The 20,692-nt window shown below is 36.6% G+C and overlaps 1 protein-coding gene across 1 annotated transcript in view; it reads left to right on the forward strand.

Annotated features, from left to right (window-relative positions):
- The window catches only part of LOC150093364 (UDP-glucuronic acid decarboxylase 1-like), a 104,335-nt gene that overhangs the window by 36,948 nt on the left and 46,695 nt on the right, over positions 1-20,692 (forward strand). The window contains exons 3-4 of the mRNA XM_090413347.1: positions 6,360-6,504; positions 8,756-8,936. Coding sequence (XP_090269473.1) covers positions 6,360-6,504; positions 8,756-8,936 — 326 coding nt within the window. The remainder of the gene's footprint in view (positions 1-6,359; positions 6,505-8,755; positions 8,937-20,692) is intronic.

A 20,692-nucleotide genomic window follows, 5' to 3' on the forward strand; every position in this document is an offset into this window, starting at 1 on the left:
TCCCACTATTTTCTGTAGAACTTCTCCAGTATTGATCCTATAACAATCCCTTACCAACTTGTAGGTCTCTGTCATATCTCCCCTCTTCCTCCTGTCCACCAGACTCTGCAAATTACATCTTCGCAATCTTTCCTCATACTCGACATTCCAGAGGTCAGAAACTACCTTACTCAATTGCCTTTGGACCCTTTCCAACGTCTCTTCATCCTTCTGAAAACCAGGTGACCAAATCTGGGCACAATAGTCCATGTGTGGCCTAATCAAAGCCTTATACAACAGAACAAGAATCTCCCTACTTCACACGTCAATGTCCTCTGTATCATTCCCAGAAGCCTTTGTGTTGTCTTCACAAATTTGGTTATGTGTCCCCTAAATTTGAGACCCTTATCCATTATCACCCCCAGATCTCTTATTTCTTCCACCTCCAACAATATATCCTCATCAGGCATAAATTCTGCATCCCATCTTTGTTTTCCAAATTTTAAAACCTTACATTTTGCAACATTGAACTCACATCTCCATTTCCCTGCCCAATCACTCAATTTATTCAAGTCTTCTTGTAAGGCCACAGCATCTTCACCACTCTTCATGGTTCGTCCCAACTTTGCATCATCTGCAAACAACTGAATATCTCCATCCAAATCTTCACCTATATTGTTAATATACAAGTTAAAGTTAAACAGTAATGGGCCCCAAAACAGACCCCTGAGGCACTCCACTAGTGACTTTCCTTTTCCTGGATATTGCTCCCCAATACACAACTTGTTGATACCTTTCAGATAGCCAGTCTCCAATCCAATGCACTAATCTAATATCCAACCCCATCTGCTCTGGTTTGACTATCAATTTATCATGAGGTACTCTATCAAAAGTCTTTGCAAAATCTAAGTATATTATTGTGTATCCTTCTCCTCTGTCCAAGGAAGCAGTCACTTTATTGTAATAAATAAGTAGATTACTAAAACATGACCTCCCTTTAGCAAATCCATGCTGTCCATCGAAGATAATACCATTGTTGTCAACCTAACTCTGCATCCTAGTTCTCACAAGCTTCTCCAACAACTTAACCACAACACCTGACACATAGATAGGCCTATAGTTTGATGCTTGAGTTCTATCACCTCCTTTATAAAGTGGCACAATCTTGCCCTTCTTCCACTCCTTAGGGACTTGACCGAATGCAAGACTCGTATTAAAAAAAATGTCAAGACAGGTGTCAACTCCCTGGCACATTCCTTCAGAATACATGGTGATATATTATCAAGTCCTCAAGAGAAGGTGCTTGATGACTTTAAATGGGTACTGAATGTGTTCAGCATGAACAAAAACCCACCCAGCTTAAACTCAGCAGAATACAAGGTCCTCATAGATTTGACATTCGCATAATATCTAGTTTACTCACCTCCCCATCACCTATTGCTCACTTACAGTCAGTCTTTCCTCTTCATCATCTACTGCTCTCAATCTCTCTATGAAGTCACATTCACAAAATTGAAAGACCTTTATGAATTGCTCATTAAGTATCTCCACCACTCATTCTGCAACAGCTGTCTTTATACCATTTTCTCCTATCAATGTCATCCTTCCATAATCATTCTTTCTTTTGCTGGCTACATATCGAAATAACTCCTTAGGATTCTTTTTGGCTTCATTAGCTAACTGGTTCATACCTCTCTTTAGCTACCCTCACCAACCAAGTCACCCTCCTTGCCTGGTCTTTTTAGACCTCATGGAATTGGTTATTTCCACTTCCCTTATGCTGCCTCCACAATGCCCCTTTTCTCTGTATCGCATGCTTAATCTCTTTATTCATCCATCTCACACCTACTTTATTTAACCTTCTCACCCTTGGAATACACTTAGACATTGCATCTACTAGATAGTTTTTGAAAATCCCCCGAGCTGCATTAATCTCTTTTCCAGCTAACTCCTCATTCCATGCTACACCTGCAAGCTGTCTCCTGAGCTCTTCATAATCACCCCCCCCCTCCCTCTTGCAGTTCCACATATACCCTTTTCTCACAGAGGTCTTCACACTGCTGGCAACCACCCAGGTAATCACCTCATGGTCACTCTCATCAATTGGTGGATGATTTGACACCTCATTTATAATTACATCCTCTGATGAGATGACCAAATCCAATCCTTGAGTGCCCTCTGTTACATACTGTCTGAAGTAGTTATCCCTCAAAAACTCAAGAAACTCATTTAAGTTAAGGGATATTATATCCCATATTGTTTCTTAGCTGAATAAGAAACTCAGAGTTTCATGCTGAATATAGAAACTATATAAAGTTCGGCGATTCCAAGCATAAGCAAATACCTGGATAGTGCAGCAACTGACCCTTGAAAGTAGTGCAAGCTGAGGCAACTCATGTAAAAAGGTGGAGCAAGCTCCAATCACTATTCTTGATATTTACCCATAATGTGAACTTAACTCCTAGGAGCTGTATTATTGTTCAACATTATGAGAGAAGGTCACTACCCAGACCGGTTTTGACCTTTTTTGACGTCTTATCAGTGAGTAGGTAGACCATGTTAATACCAAGTTTGTAGCGAACAGAACTTGCATCCCTTTAATGAGAATTGCCAAGAGGTGTCCTATTAAAGTATTAATTATAATGAAGAGCCCAAGGCTTCAATTCGGAATAATATCCCTTAACTTAAATAATTTCATGTCACCGAATTGAAGCCTTTGGCTCTTCATTATAATTAATACTTTAATAGGACACCTCTTGGCAATTCTCATCAAAGGAATGTAAGTTCTGTTCGCTACAAACTTGGTATTATCATGGTCTACCTACTGACTGATGAGACCTCAAAAAAGGTCGAAACCGGTCTGGGTAGTGATCTTCTCTCATAATGTTGAACAATAATACAGCTCCTAGGAGTTAAGTTCACATTGTGGGTAAATATCAAGAATAGTGATCGGAGCTTGCTCCACCTTTTACATGAGTTGCCTCAGCTTGCACTACCTTCAAGGGTCAGTTGCTGCACTATCCAGGTATTTGCTTACTCTTGGAATCGCCGAACTTTATATAGTTTCTATATTCGGCATGAAACTCTTTGAGTTTCTTATTCGGCTAAGAAACAATATGGGATATAATATCCCTTAACTTAAATAAGTTCATGTCGCCGAATTGAAGCCTTTGGCTGTTCATTATAATCAAGAAACGCATTTTCTTTACTTTCAGTTGCTATCTCATCATTCCAGTCTATATTGCCATAATTAAAATCGCCCGTAATGATCACCCTTTTCTTATTTGCTTGACTAATTTGATTATACATTTCATTATCGCCACCATCCACATTACCTGGTCTATAACAACATCCAACCAGGTATTTGATTCCATTCACCTCTATCTCACACCATACTGCCTCAAAACCACTGGCACTATTTCCGTCTTGCATCTCTACTTTGTATGGACTTAACTCTTTCTCTATCATCAATAGCACTACCCCTCCCTTTTTACCCCTTCTATCCTCACGAAACACATCATACCCTTCCATCTCTATTCCTGTCAGGATGTTGTCCTCTTCTTACCATGTCTCACTTATTCCGACAATCTTTGGCTGAACAGATGCAATTAATGCAACCATTTCATCTGCCTTGTTTCTTATACTTCTAGCATTTGTATACAAACGCAACAGCTCATTTCTGGATCTACAGCTAGTTCCACTGATACCACTCACTCGATGTGATCTCTCCATTCTCAGCTGGGGCCATTTCCCTTTCTGCTTATTCATTTTAAAACCCTTTTCATTTCCAACTGTTTCCTCTTGATCCCAGGTCATCCCATTTCTTTCCTGTCTACACATGCTCTCACTTCCTCTCGGAGCATCCACCTTTCTCACGCTGTGTACCGCTGTCCATCCTGAGCCTCCCTGTTTCCCTGCTCCTGTTGCACATTCATTCTCTCATTTTCTATACTCATACCACTCACTTCCTCATTCATAACCACCTCTTCAATCTCTCTTGTCTTACTCTCCTGCTCTTCCACATCACTTACTGCTTGATCTGATTCATTCTCTCTCACTCTACTCGCTTCTCTACCTTCCAGCAGCAGTCTCTCCAAGCGACTCACACTATAACCACTCAAATGCAGTCCATCGCTCCCATACAGTTCACTTCTTCCTTCAAACTCATTCCACACAAAAGCATGAGTGGCCTTTGGTAATTCACAAGATTAGTTTATGAATTTTCTATCAGTAGTAGAGCAATGTCTTCAGACTTAAGAATTTTTGTGAAGAAGACGCTTTTATTTGTTGATAATGCATCAGCTCATATCTTAGATCTTGAGTATTTCCAGGATTCATAAAAGTGATATTTTTGACACTAAACACTGCTTCATTGATTCAATCACTAAATCAATGTGTCATTGCAAACTTGAAAACAAAGTCATACAAGCTTGTGCCATTTCATGACAGCTGACATTAAAAGAATTCTAGAAGTAATAACATTAGAGATCCTAAGGATAAAATTGGTCAGTGTGAGAGAATGTTAGCCAGAAATTGCCCATGGCATGGAAAAATCTGTGGCACCAGTCTGTTCCCAAAATCCCCCAAATTTTGAAAGGTATGAACTTTTCAAATAAGTTCATCCACAAGAAGTGGCTGAGATTGGAGAAAATCTTGGTCTTTAGGTGACACCAGATGTTGAGGAACTTGTCCACTTTCTAATGCAAAGAAATTGCATTAGAACTTGTATAGACAAACTACAAACAAGTTGCAATGCAAAATCTAAAGAAAACTGAAGCATGCAACTGATATTATCGTTGGCTTCATATGACATTCACAACAGCATTCAAAACTTGGTTGGAAAATTAATTTGCATATTAAACCACATTCATTTATCCTGAATCAGATGTTGAAACCAAAATAGAATTTTGGTTTCAACATCTTTCATGCAGAATTTTTTTTTTTGTTTTTTGTTGATGATACACTGATGATAGTCATCAGGAGAGTGGGAAAGTTTGAAATTTCCCACTTTCTCCTTCAAAAATTTAAATAGAGTAACTCTGACTCCTAGCAACCACAAAGATAATTGAACTACTTCATCCAATAAAATTGACTTCTTTGTATAGTGAGAGAGGTGATGACTTCATCCATCTCAGTGAAGATGGGGCAAAGTTAATGAACTGTGATTACAGTGATTACACAGATGGGGTTGTGTTTTATGGGTTTCGAAAAAAATTATTTAAATTTTTCTTTAAATTAAAATGCAGTGTTTTTTATCAGGGTTTTCAAAAAAAAAAAAGACTTCTTCTTCTTTAGCTTCATTCCCACTCAAGTGGGGCTGCTGAGGAAGATAAACCTCCTCCAAGGTCATGTTCTCCTCTAGTCGTGGTCTCGGAGGTCCCTTCTCATGCTGTTCAGCCATCGTTGTTTAGGTCTCCCTTTACTCCTTTTGCCTAGTGGCTTCATCTCCAGCAGTCTCCTTTCCACATAGCTTTTCTCTCACTGCATAACATGACTGAACCACCTCAGATTTGATTCCCTAATCTTCCCATATACTTTGATTACCTTCATTGTCACCTGGATCAGTGAATTTTTGATCTTGTCCAAGTTTGAAAATGCTGACACTTGTGTCAGCATTTTCATTTCGACTATGCCCATTCTCTTCTCCCATCTCTTGATCATCTTCCAGGTCTCACTGCCATACATCAGTATTTGTCTTACTACCATTTTGTAGATTTTTCCTTTTAACTTGTTAGACACTTTTGCGTTGTTCTTGCCAATTTTTCCGTTTTGTAGGATGAAAAACCTGAGTTTGTGGAAGGAAAAACCTTTCCATCTCCAAGAGACTGTCTTATGTTTAATTGAAAAACTGTAATAAAGGTTCTTCACATCCTAGCGATGCCAGGTCTTTCCAAGCATCGTTAGGATGTGAAGAACGTAAGTTATGGTGGCTGTCTTTGTTTTGTGTATGTTGGTCTCCATTGCTTGCTGATTGTGAAATTCTTTCATTGCAATCTTTTTGCCAAGTTTAATTGCTAGTGGACACCACTACAGTCATATTCACCTCATAGTCTTAACTACTTTGGCTGTAATAGAATCCTAACTGAACTGATTATCTAAACATCAAATCCCTATCTAACATGGAAGAAAGTTTGATTATTGTGATGTCCAAATTGCAGTTTTACTTACCATCTGAACATAGTGCATTCTTCATATTAACATTTGGTTATCCTCCATCCAAATGAGAGTATTGAATGTTATTTAATTCATTGTACCTTTTTGATTCTTTTACACACAAATGCATAAATGTCTGTTTATCATGTATCACCATACTACTACTACAGTACAAAATAATGTATTTCTGTAAAACTTGTATTTTGTTAACCTTTTGCATTTAATAGATCAGAACCAGATGATTCTTACAGCATTAATATTGATCAACGGCTGAGAGATTTGGAAGAACAAATAAACAAGTTGGAGCTACTTTCCCCCAGAATATATCCAAAAGTGAAGCAACTTAATTATAAAGACCGAAAACGGATATTGGTAAGATAAATTTATCATTCTGTAGTTAATTTTAATTATGCAGAAGATAGTTTTTAATTTTCAGTATTAATGCCTTCTTACGTATTGGTTATGTTCCAAGCCATTCTTTTTTCTTGAAGTGTTTAGTGATTGTTTGCAAAATAATTTCTTTTGATAAATGATCTCCAGTTTCTTTGATATCCTTTATTAAAAGTCCTGTAAATGAAAAAATGCATAATCATTAAATTTTGAATATTATCATTTTATATCAAAATACTTTGTCATCTGTAAATTAAAGAGGCAAAGAAATTATATTCTTGGTTTAATTCTTTATCAAATTGTAAGCAAACAAAGTTTGCATGTGAAGTAACTTCATGACTGGGCAACTGGTATATAGAGGTTAATGACTTCACATCACTCCCATAATGCATAGCATTATACATTTCCATAAGTATATGTGCTTTGCATTATGAGATACTAAGGCAAGTGATGTGAAATCATTAGCCTCTATATACGAATTGCCCAGTCATTAAGTTACTTCACGTGCAAACTTTGTTTGCTACGCTTGGATAAAGGATTAAACTAATAATATAATTTCTTGAGCCTGTGTAGCTCAGTGGATGTGGCGTTTATACACCACGGCGCTTGGCCGCACGAAGGAAGACTTGGTTTCGAGTCTAGTCGACGACTAGAGGAAATTTTTCTAAGCCTTTTTTCGACCGGTTCCCGAGTTAGTCGATCTCTGGCACAGGCAAGCAGGTTTATCCTCCCGGAAACTCGGGTTTTTCGTCCTGTAAACTCAAGAAAATCGACCATAGAACCCACATTATTTCAGACAAAAATATATTGTGTTAGGGTTAGAGACCACGAGATGGCGGCACATTTGAGCCGTCTCTCTTCACTGTGTACCGCTTAATTAGTGATAGCCTTGGGCCATCTATCTCTGATTGGTACCAGTGGAGGTTGAACTGCCCACTCAGTCTCCATAAATTAGATAGGGCTACAGGGTGTTCGGGATAAATTTGACAGTTTCGTAAGGAAAAAGAAAATCTTCTTTGTATCTATTAAATTTAATGAATTGACAAAAAAAATTACAGGCAGAGTTACTTACAATACTATCAACAAGATTTACTCAAAATAACCACCATTAGCATCGATCACAGCTTCAATTCTGCTTCGGAACCTCGAACAAGCTGATGTTACAGTCTCCCTGGGAAGGGCCGCAAAAACAGTTTTAATTTTATCCATTAACTGGGCTTTTGTATTACTGGAAGTGCGATTGGTGTCTTTTTCAACTGCGCCCCATACAAAATAATCCATGGGGTTAAGGTCTGGGGAGTTTGGATGCCAAACATTTGGACTGGTGAAGTCGTAGAAATTTTCAGACAACCATTTTTGACTTTTCCCAGAGGTGTGGCAAGGGGCCGAATCCTGCTGCCATACATACGGCCTACCATTGGCTACCCTTGTTATCCAGGGCTTGACTACAGTTAGCAACTCCACGAACAAAGCCCGAATTCCAATGCCAGGGTTCTTCAACACCTGTTCCTGCAGATTTGCGAGGAATTCTGCTGTACGAACGCAATCAGATCGTCTGCTAGGGATCTTTCTTCTTGCTACATCCTCGTAGTCACCATTGCAAGTCTCTAGTTCATGCCTGATTGTTTTTACTGTATTCAGGGAGCATTGGGCAGCAGTCGTAATATCCTTATTTTGATGGCGGGCACGAATCATCATGATACAAGTTATTCTCTTCCATGATTCAGGTGGGTTCCAGCTATCCATCCTTTCTGACATCTTGTATATGAATGAAGAAGGGTCCAAACTTTTAAATGAAGAGAAGTGTGTGTTAATACATGTAACTTACGGAAAAATATAATTAATTATAAATATGTCAAATTTATCCCGAACACCCTGTAAATGGCCTCGCCTAGTTAGCTGATTTTTTTTTTTTTTATATAATTTTTTGTCCTCTTTAATTTCTAGTATAACCGAATGGAAAAAACTTTCAATACTTTGTCATCTTTGAAAAGGAAGATTATACTTTATTTATTGTTATTTACAAAACACTCTTTTAATAATAAAATCTGTGTTATAAATTATTTTATTATTTATATAATAAATATAATATAATATTTTATAATATAATTAAATTATATTATAATTATATTATATTATATTTATTATATAATATCTATATTTTGTTATTTATTTATAATATTATAACTGGAGTTTGTTTTGCCTGTTTCATATGCATTTTATTTTTTGTTAGGTTACTGGGGGAGCAGGATTTGTAGGAAGCCACTTAGTAGATAAGCTTATGCGTGGAGGCCATGAAGTTACCGTGGTCGATAATTTCTTCACAGGAAGTAAAAGAAATATTGAACATTGGATTGGACATGAAAATTTTGAATTAATTCGTCATGATATAGTTAATCCACTATATATTGAAGGTAAATTTATCATCGCTTTTGTATCACTATACACTTTTAGAATAACTATTTTCCAATCTAGTATAGGCTTATGTGCTGATTTAAACTCGTTATTAGGTTTAATGGAATTAATGCAGCTCAGAGGAACAATAACATACAAGATATTGTCAGGGATACAATCTTAAAATTGTAAAAGCGCACACACACTCAAAAAGTAAGTAAGTGGAAAAATTAAGACTAAAAGCCTAAAGTCCTAAGTGGAACTCTAAGTTCATGCCATTAAACATAATAATGAATTTAAAGTAGCACATAAGCTTAAATACTAGACTGTTAATTCTTCATGGAGTAGGCATTAGCACTCAAAGCTAAACAATATGGTAAGTGGAAACTCCATTTAGCCAGGGAACTTAATTGGCTAGCCTTAAAAAGATTCCAGGGACACTGGAATTATACCCACCTGTGTTAAGTTTAAGATAAAATGTCATTCATCTAATCTTTGTGCCTATAGACATGCTAGCTTTGCTTCATTAACAGATCACTGCTACTTGTAACTTTTCTGCTATTAATGCAGCCCTTAGTTCTCTTCAATCTGAACTGTCCTTTGTTCTTAATGCTGAGCCATGCGTATTCTCTCTGATATTTCTGAAAACTGCTCATAAGAATTTCATCTCATAAGGATAAACATATCAATTTCATGATATGTTTATCCTTAATTGAAGTTCTATTTCATAAGAACTTCAATTAAGGATAAACATATCAAAAGGTGTGACAACCTTAGTAAATCTTTCTCAGCCACATAGTCAGCCTCTTCAATGTGTTGTTGCCCTTTCATCAAAAAGACTCGATACAGCAGCCATTAGTGTCTTGGCCACAAATTTGCAGTATCACCTTGGCAAGTTCCATGCTGCGTGCAGAATTACCTCCTACTATTGCCAATAACATCAGGCTTTACATAACTAACATCCTTATGCAAGTATTGTTGCCTAAAAGAAATCTCTCTGACCACCAGCTGCGTATTCTCTTTAAATTACACAAAGACAATAATATAATAATCACTGAAGTCAACAAGAGTACCACTACTGTGGTCATCAATACTAGTGATTAAAGAAAATGACTGTGCTGCTCAGAGACCATACTACTCATAGACCTCTGGATTATGATCAAACCATTTAGTTCCTGCCCACCCTAGATATATGGCTTGCCTAAAATTCATAAACCTAATAACCAGTGGCATCACGTGCCCATTTAGGTTTGGGTGTGCTGTCGTGTGACTTATGCAACCTGCGGTACAAAATTCATGTCAATTTGATTGTATGATTGCATTTTTATCAATGTATGAAAGCTTTAAGAGGACAAAGCACATTAGCGCTCATCTTAATTGGTCCAATGCAATTAATTGCTTGGAATACTTTAATTTATCAATTAATATAATTTTATGAGGAACGTCCAGAAAGTAAGTTCCGTTTTTAAATATTTTCACTGCAGCGCTGTGATTGCAATGGTGCGCATGCATGCTGAGTTTGTTGATTCCTTAGCAAGGCATTGGTGCCATTTTCAGACATTCTTGCAGTGTGTGTACGCTTCTTGGTGTGTGTGTTTATAATGTCTAAGAAAATATTGAATTGTCCGCTGCATGTGAAATTAGGTCAGTTATCCATTTCTTAAATGCGAGGAACGTTAAAGCAGCTGAAATTCGTCTGCACATTATTAAGGTTTATGGAGAACATGCAATGAGTGATTCAATGGTACGAAGATGGGTAAGACTTTTTAATGAAGGAAGGACAGGTGTGCACAATGATGAATGGAGTGGGTGACCATCTTTAGTGACTGACTATTTGGTACGTTCAGTTGAAGAGAAAATTTGACAGAATAGGTGATTCACTATGACATCACTCTCGCTGCAATTTCCAGAAGTTTCATGTTCATGTCTTCATGAAATTGTGTCAGAGAAATTGAATTATCGGAAATTGTGTGCATGCTGGGTGCCAAAGTTGCTTACAGAACAACACAGTGAATCAGCTGGGCAGTGAGTTGGAATTCTTTACATGCTACCATGAGGATGGCGATGCTTTCCTGAGCAGACTTGTCACCAGGGACGAGACTTGGGTGCTGCATGCAACCCCTGAATCCAAACAACAGTCCATGGAGTGGAGGCACACCTCATCACCAGTCAGGATGAAATTGAAGACAATGGTTTCCACTCAGAAAATCATGTGCACTGCGTTTTGGGACAGACAAGGAATTTTGCTGGTAGACTTCTTGGGTAAGGCTCCACAATCGACACGAGTATGTACTGCCAAATCCTTAAGAAACTGTGTCTTGTGATCCAGAATAAACGACGTGGCATGCTTACCAGGGGCTTTGTTTTGATTCACGATAACGCCCACCCACACACGGTCAGCGTAACAACTTCTCGCCACCTTCGGCTGGGAACAATTCCATCATCCCCCAAATAGTCCTGACCTTGCGCTAAGCAACTTTCACCTGTTCAAACATCTGAAATCTTTCCTTGGTGGCCAGCGGTTTCAAGATGACGACGAGGTCAAAGAAGCAGTCAATATGTGTGGTTTACATCACAGGCGGCAACCTTCTACGACGAAGGTATACAACTCTTGGTGCCCCACTATGATAAGTGCCTGAACAATGGCAGAAATTATGTAGAAAATTAGTGAAAGATCATCATCGAATTCCTGATAATATACTCTCAAGGGGTGTACAGGATATGATAGTACTACATGAAAAATTTGCATCAGTCCCAAATTCCTATCTACAATTTTCCTCCAAGTCAGTCTGTTACCTGTCAAAACCCCAATATTATCAGGTCTTACATTTCTGTCTTCTAAGGCACTTTTTACTGTATCAATCCACCTATATCTTGGTCTTCCTCTGGGTCTTTTTTCTGCCAACTTAGCAGAGAACACTTGTTTTGCTAATCTTTCCTCTCCCATTCTGCTTAAGTGACTATACCACCTGAGATTAGCTCTGCTAATGCATTCTGAATGCTGACAATATCAAGTTCTTTCCTAATATTCATTGAATAATATTGCCATTGAAGCATCTGTTCATTCCCCTAATCTTTCTCTGGACTCTCATATCTGCACTCTCTATCCTTTGGAGTGTTTTACTAACCCAGCTCTCAGATCCATAAGTTAAAAGTGGTTTGAATACTGTCTTGTATACAGCTAATTTAGTGTTTTGGCTAATTCCTCTCTTATTCCATATAAATTTATTCGGTTGACTTCTCACCATACCAGCTTTGTTGATTCTGTTGTCTATTTCCATATTTAATTTACCATCTTCACTAAAAATCATGCCTAAGTAGCTGAAATGTTTTACTTGTTTTATAAGTTCTCCATTCATACTGATATTTTCAATGTTTTTATATCAAATTATATCAAGCAATATTAGTCTTTATTTGAGTTGTAAGTCAGCAGTTAGAATTGAAGTACAGGAAGGTGGTTTAATGTTAAATCTGGTGTCAGACAAGGATGTACATTATCCCCTCTCTTATTCATTATCTATATGGATCACATCATGAAGAAAAGTGGTATTAAACCTGATATCAAAATTGGAGGTGTTAATCTCAGCTCTTTGCTTTATGTGAATAATATTATACTTCTAAACAAATCCACTACAAGTCTGCAAGATTCCCTGACTAAATTGAATAACTGTTGTAATAGATATGGTATGAAAGTCAGCTTTAAAATGACAAAGCCTATTTCCATTGTCTTTGTCTTTTTAATGCTGACTTTAATTTGAATGCCTCTTTAACACGTTCGCTGCCACGCCAAGTGCTTTCACTCCTTCAAGGTCAGTACGAATAATCTCGAAGCCGGCAGTAATTGACATACGAGTATATTCGTAGTTGGCTTGTGAAGCTCATATACCAACTAAGAGTATACTCGTAGTTGGCAGCGAACGTGTTAAAGAAAGTGCTGAGGCCTTACTTCAATGCCCTAACGTGAATCAAAATGACTGTATATCCTTGTCAAAAATATGGGAAAGTTTAATCAGGATAACACATTAATTAATTTTTTTTTAATTGAGACTTAATTCCTACATTAGTCTAATGTTATTTATAAATTAAGATTGAAATTGTGAATTAATAAGTATGATGTACTCATCACTCTGATGAAAATGTTTTCCTCTCTTTAATGCTTAGCAATATAACATCAAGCGGCTTGTTCTACTTTTGAATAATCAATTGTTGGTATTCCACCTTGTTAAAAAATGGTCTATGTAGCCACTGAAGATAGTCTGTTATTTCAGACTGAAATATTTGACAAATATTAAAATATTCTTGTGTTAATGTGTCTATAATTCCTAAGCATAGATATTGTTCATTTGACCTTTATGCTTTCCATATTATGAGGACGTCCAGAAAGTAAGTTCCGATGGGCAGTCAGAGAAACAAAAATATACTTAGAAAAAAAACTTTATTGGAAATTAAAGTAGACAACTTTCACTAAATCCTAAAACTTACCCCAACTCAACATCATCAGAGTTCAAGATTGGTACTATCAACATAAGAAGCCTGAATGGCAAAGAAATGGAACTAGCTGAGGAATCGGATAAGTACCAAATCGACTAGAAGGGAATTTAGATGAGATAAGTTTGGATGCAGACACAATAAAAAGGTTAAAAACACATTTTGCAAGACCATCTAGATTTTATGGTCTACCCAAAATCCAAGACAGATATTCCTCCTCTTCCTATAGTGGACTGTATTGATTCACCTATTTATCGCATAACCAAATATTTAGTGAAATTATTGAAATCACATATAGGCAAATCACATTCTTTTTTGAAAAACTCTTCAGATTTCCTAAATAAATTAAAAAAATATCTCATTACAACCTACTGATCTTATGGTGAGCTTCGATGTGGAATCTCTATACACTAATGTACCTCTCAAAGAGACTTTACAATTACTTGCTGACATCTTTCCACAAGATATTATAAAATTATTTGATTTCGTGATGCACTCTGGATATTTCTTGTGTCAAAACAAATTCTACAACCAAGTAGAAGGATGGCCATGGAAAGTCCACTTTCACCTGCTCTAGCCAACTTTTATTTGGAACATCTAGAAGACTTCCTGTTTTCATCTATATTCCATCAACCATCCTTTTAGATGAGATATACAGACATCTTTTCAGTGTGGCCCCATAACAGAGATTCCTTACCTTTTACCTGGAATCAATTCCTTACATCCTCGTATTAAGTTTACCATGAAGATTGAAAAAGACAACAAGTTATCCTTTTTAGACATCCTCCTCATTTGTTCACCTTCAGGTATTCTAACAACAACAATTTACAGAAAACCCACTTTCACTGGACGTTATATTCTCAAACAATCTGCTCATCATCCTTATCAAAAAAACAGGAATCATAAAAATGTTTAATTCAACGAGCTAGGACCAATTGTTCAACTCCTCATTAATTACAGAAAGAACTTTCCACTATCAAACATATCAAGAAATTAAACGGCTTCTCTGATAAAAAGCACACAACATCTGTTCGATTCCTACAATCCAATCCAGAACAACAAAGAATCAATACGACGAGTTCCAATTCCATATATTTCCGGGATTTCAGAACCAATTTCAAGAATTCTGAAGAAATATGGTTTAACAGCCACGTATATACCTATTAACAAAATATCCACATATTCTACCAGTTCTAAAGATAAACGCTCAACCATGTCTCTGCCTGGTGTGTATCAAGTTCCTTGTAACTGCAATCTGTCCTATTTTGGACAAACAGGTCGCCCTATAGAAAAAAGAATTCAAGAACATCAATCATACATTCAGCACAACAAATCCGATGTCTGGATTGGCTCAGCACGGAATAGAAACAAGCCACAATATCCTCTGGTCCAAGACTTGTCTTCTACACAGCTGTCGCTATAAATTTGAACGCCTATTTAAAGGAAGTGCTGAGGCCTTATTTCAATGCCCTAACTTGAATCAAAATGACTGTATATTCTTATTATAAATATGGGAAAGTTTAATCAGGATAACACATTAATTATTATTATTTTTTAATTGAGACTTTTAATTCCTACATTAGCTAATATTATTAGCTAATGTAGGAATTATATTATTTAATTAATAATTCCTACATTATTAATGAATTAATAAGTATAATGTACTCATCACTCTGAAAATTTTTTCCTCTCTTTAATGCTTAGCAATATAACATCACTCGGCTTGTTCTACTTTTGAATGATCAGTTGTTGGTATTCCACCTTGTTAAAAAACGGTTCCTATGTAGCCACTGAAGATAGTCTGTTATTTTCAGAATGAAATATTTGGCAAATATTAAAATATTCTTGTGTTAACGTGTCTATATTTCCTACTTATGCCACAAGTGGCTCTCAAGAGTAAAAATATCTATGCTTCACAAGTACTGTTTGTGAGAAGCACAAAGGGTTTATGCATCATGGTGAGATTAGATGATCATTGACAAATACTAGAGTGAGACACAGATAATTTGAATTTTGATATCATTTTTAAATACAAACCTATAATATGCACATAAATCGGAAAAAGTAATCTCATGGGAAATTGTTATTTTTCTGGATTGAGCAAAAGAAGGGTTGAAATAATTTGTTTTACTTATTTATACATAAGTTCCAACCTCCTTTGACTATAATCAGTCATGCTCTGGCACAAAATGGGACATTCAGTAGATTGTCAACACTGTTTTCCATTTATAGAAAATTACAAACAAAAATAAACTAGATTACAATAGAACTGTAACCATTCCATACATTAAAGGGATATCAGATAAACATCCCTTTAATGTATGGAATGTTAATAAAATAAACAGAATACTACAGAAATACAACCTTAATGACACCTTTAAACCTCCTGCAAAATTAATAAACTTATTCAACCCTGGAGTATACCATATTCATTGCACCTGTAATTTGCCCTATATAGGTAAAACAGGATGCACAATTCTTATCAGAAAAAAAGAACATAAATGGCATATTAAATTTAATAACTATGGCAAATCTGGCCTTTCTGATCATGCCCTGAATATTCTATGTAGAATATTCAGGTTGTTTACATCACACTAAAACATGGTATGAGCATAAATTTAAGTAGGCCTGTGAAATTCTTATCAATCACCCTAATCTTAACAATTCTAGAATATGGATGGTGCATATTCTATCCACTTAACTTTTTGGTTTAAGAGTTAATTATAATTAGTACTGTAAACAATCATCAAGGATTGTAATTCTAATATAACATTCTTGTTAAATTATGGATTAGGCCATTACTTTGTATTAAAACTGTCTATATGAATTTGTTCTCTGATGATGTTATAAATAGAATATAGCTTTGGTGTAGTTTTTTTTTTTTTTTTCACTAGAGGTCAGGCCAGTAGAATAATGATTGATTGAACCATTGTCACTTTGGTTTACTGTTAGAAATGTAATGTAGCTTGTCTTTATATGTATATTTCTATGTATGCTCCAGATGATGACCTTAATATGACAGTTGAAACGTCAGGAAATTAAATTAATTATTCCTAACATGGTTGTATTCTCTAATTTTACTAAAATGAATCTATCTGGTAGATATATTGATGTGTTTTCTATTTGGTCACATGGCTTAGACAGATTAGACTCATTTCTCCTCTACCTCAACAGCCTGCACACCAGTATCCAGTTTGCCATAATAAAAGAAAATAATAGTAGCCTACTTGTTTTGGATACCCTAATGACACATCTTCTCAATAACACTCTTTCTTTCTCAATTTACAGAAAACCTACTCATGCAGGTAGACATTCATAAACTTTCACATCATCTCCCCCACCCCCTTCTTCTCAACAGACATGGTGTTATCAAAACCCTTGTCAACAGGGCCTCCAGCCTCTGTTCCACCAAAGCTTCCCTTTCAGCTGAACTCTCCTTTATTTGCCTTACCTTCATGCCCAATGGTTATAGTGCTAAAAAGATAAATTGGTTTTTCCTCCCTTCTCCTCACATCCCTCTCTATAAACAGACTCTAGTGATGCTATTACTATTCCTTATATCTTATGTACCTCAGAAAATATAGCCATAACTCTAAAAAAAATATCTCTGTACTGCTTTCATTTGAATCTGGCTGCCCTTATCTGCTCTTTCTCTTCTCTGTTCTAGGTGTTTATATTGCCCTTATCTTTGGTGTCTGACACTTGTTTCACAGTTCTTTGCTAGTCAAACTGGGATATCTACCTAGAAGAACACAAGCGAAGCATAGTAGGTTTTTTGATTCTGTGTAAGGCATCCATAACTATGGCCAATCATATCTAGCTGACTATGCTTTGGATACCTTGCACAGAATCAAATGAAAAAAAAAAAAAAGAAAGAAGCTATTATAACTAACTCTTATTTAGAAGTATTGGTCAAGTGTTAATAAACTAGTTAATAACCAACTAGTTTTGCCAGCTATTGCTGTCGGCTTCTTCAGGATACAAATAAGGTAGGCAAAGTAAATTACAAGCTAGATGTTAACTGACAATTCTAATTCAATAGTAAAATAGTACTGAGAGTGAAACAATACACGTGCCGCGGATACATGATTTACTTGTTGAGAAACATTTTGTAGTTTGCACTGAAGTTCATTTCATGTGTGTTTAGTGATCTGATTAAGGTCTTCCATATATCAGGTAGGATTAAACCTTGATTCTTGTTGAGGTTTTTTGTGGAACGGGTTACTGTAGCTGCTTCTTTGAAGATTCTGGAATGGTAGTTTTCTTCTATATAAGGCATATAACGTTTATTTCATTCAATAACGTGGTTGGTTGTAGAGAAGTGGGAAGAAAGGCCAGATATATCTTGTCTGTTATTTCTTATATAACCAATGTGTTCCCTTTGTCTCATTTCGAAGCTTCTAGACGTCTGACCAATATAACTAAGACCACAGGGCAGACGTCTAGAAGCTTCGAAATGAGACAAAACTGGAGAGAGCAATAATTGATAAAGGTGATGTAGATATCCTGCAGACTGATTTAAATAAATTGGCATTATGGGCAAAGGATCATGATTGTCAATTAAATCTTGCGAAATTATGCACTTTTTGTTGTGCATTTTGGGTTGAAAAGATTGTATTTGGAGTATCATATTGATGGTACTGAATCGCAGGAAATTGATGAGCCTGGGGACTTGGAAATAATAGCAAACAGAGAAGTTGATGAAGATCAGAGAAGAAAGACAATTTCATAGAAGTTGGTAAAATAGCCCAAAGGATTACTTCGATGTTGAAAAAAAAAATGCTCATGTCATTTGTGCAGAAAATATTCTTGGCTCTTTCTGTTTAAGCAGCTTGCCTGTTGTGGGTCTCTTGTGGGGCGCTTATTCATTCATGGAGCCAATTTTCTTTTTGGCCAGAATCATCTAACAAATTGAGTTTTTGTGTCATATACTTGTTTTTGTTGTGCTAATAGGTAGATATAAAGCTGTATTATTAACATGAGATCACCATGTAGTCAAAAGACTCATTGCAAGAGGCAAACACTGTTACACACAAAGCTCACCAAATCTAGTTTTAAACTCATTCAGTGTATCTGCATTCACCACGGTGTTAGGCAATGCATTCCACTGACCGAACATTCTTTGTTCAAAGAACTTACTCCTTATACAACTTCCAGGCCTCTGCTTGTTCTACCCCTTCCTCCATTCTATGAAAAATTTCTTCCACATTAAGCCAGTAACAACCCTTTACCATCTTCAGTGTCTCAATCATATTCCCTCTCTTTCTCCTATTCATAAGGATTTGCAAACTGTATTTCTTCAATCTGTCTTCATATCCCAAAGACCAGTTACCACTGTAGTCAGTCTTTTCTGGACTGACTAAACCCTTTCCAACATATCCTCATCACCCTGAAAATCAGGAAACCAAATCTGTGCACAGTAATCCATGTCTTTATAACTTGTGAAATGTGACTTCTGAACTTCAGATCCTTATCCACCACTACTCCAAGGTCTCTTATCTCCTCAACTTCCTTCAAATTTCCTCACTAAGTGTCGGAACCTTACACATGGCAATATTAAATTGACATTTCTATACTGTTACCCACTCATACAATCTATTCAAGTTCTCCTGTACGGCCATGACATCTGCTGATTCTTCATCATTCTCCCCAGTTTTGTGTCATCTGCAAACAGTTGTATATCACCAGTTAAACCTATCCCAATATCATTAATATACAAAATAAATAACAATAGTCTCAGAATTGACCACCTGCAGCACACCACTAGTGACTTTCCTCTTTTGAGATCGTGCCCCCCCCCATACATAACTTGCTGATACCTATCCAGCTCATTACTCTATTATCCAATCCTATCTGGTTCAGTTTAGTGATCAACTTGTGTTGTGTGGCAATCTATCAAAAGCCTTTGCAAAATGGTTTCTGGTTCCTTTGTCCAATACATTCGTCACCTTGTTATAGTGCATAAGCAAGTTTGTAAAACACTTTTAAAAATCCATGCTGACATGCACAAAGAATATCATTGTTATCAACCCATTTTTATGTCCTATCTCTCACCAACCTCTCCACTACTTTAATTACAACTCCAGATTGGCCTATAATTTGTTGCCTTAGCCTTATCAGTATATTTGTGAAGTGGAACAATTTTTGCCTTCCTTTGAGACTTGTACTGTTGCAAGACTTGTTAAACAGATAGGCCTGGACTGATATTAACTCCTTGATACATGGTGATATGTCATTATGTCCTGTTGCCTTATTGACATCTAGCTTATTTAACTCCTCATATACCTCTTGCTCGCTCACTTAAGTCTGCTCCCATTTCATTCTCTACACCGCGAGCTTCTGATTTCACACTGAAGATGAAATACCTTGATGAACTGCTTACTGAATACCTCAACTCTGTTCTCTGAAGCAGGAATCAATCTCCCACTTTCATCCATTAACAGCAATTTACCATAATCGTCCTTCTTTCTGGCTTGCTCTTCATGTAACTGATTATTATCGTTATTCATCTGTGCTCATCCAAAGTGCCTTCTTCCAGATTTAATGCTTAATCTCTCATTTATCCATTTTACACCTACCTTATTTAGCATTTTGACCTTTGGAATACATTCACACATCAATGTTGTTAAATGTCTTTTGTTCAGTTCCCAAGCGGCATTTATTACTTTACTGCTGAACTCTTTATGCTATAGCTGCAAGTTGTTTGCTAAGCTTGACATAAATCACCAACCTTGTAGTTCCATATATATATATATATACAGGGTGTTCGGGATAAATTTGACAGTTTCGTAAGGAAAAAGAAAATCTTCTTTGTATCTATTAAATTTAATGAATTGACAAAAAAACATTACAGGCAGAGTTAATTACAATACTATCAACAAGATTTACTCAAAATAACCACCATTAGCATCGATCACAGCTTCAATTCTGCTTCGGAACCTCGAACAAGCTGATGCTACAGTCTCCCTGGGAAGGGCCGCAAAAACTGTTTTAATTTTATCCATTAACTGGGCTTTTGTATTACTGGAAGTGCGATTGGTGTCTTTTTCAACTGCGCCCCATACAAAATAATCCATGGGGTTAAGGTCTGGGGAGTTTGGAGGCCAAACATTTGGACTGGTGAAGTCGTAGAAATTTTCAGACAACCATTTTTGACTTTTCCCAGAGGTGTGGCAAGGGGCCGAATCCTGCTGCCATACATACGGCCTACCATTGGCTACCCTTGTTATCCAGGGCTTGACTACAGTTAGCAACTCCACGAACAAAGCCCGAATTCCAATGCCAGGGT

This window comes from Typopeltis vanoorti, chromosome 24 (genome assembly GCF_054136105.1).
Source record: "Typopeltis vanoorti isolate ZY-2024b chromosome 24, IOZ_Tvanoo_1.0, whole genome shotgun sequence".
Lineage (NCBI taxonomy): Eukaryota > Metazoa > Arthropoda > Arachnida > Uropygi > Thelyphonidae > Typopeltis > Typopeltis vanoorti.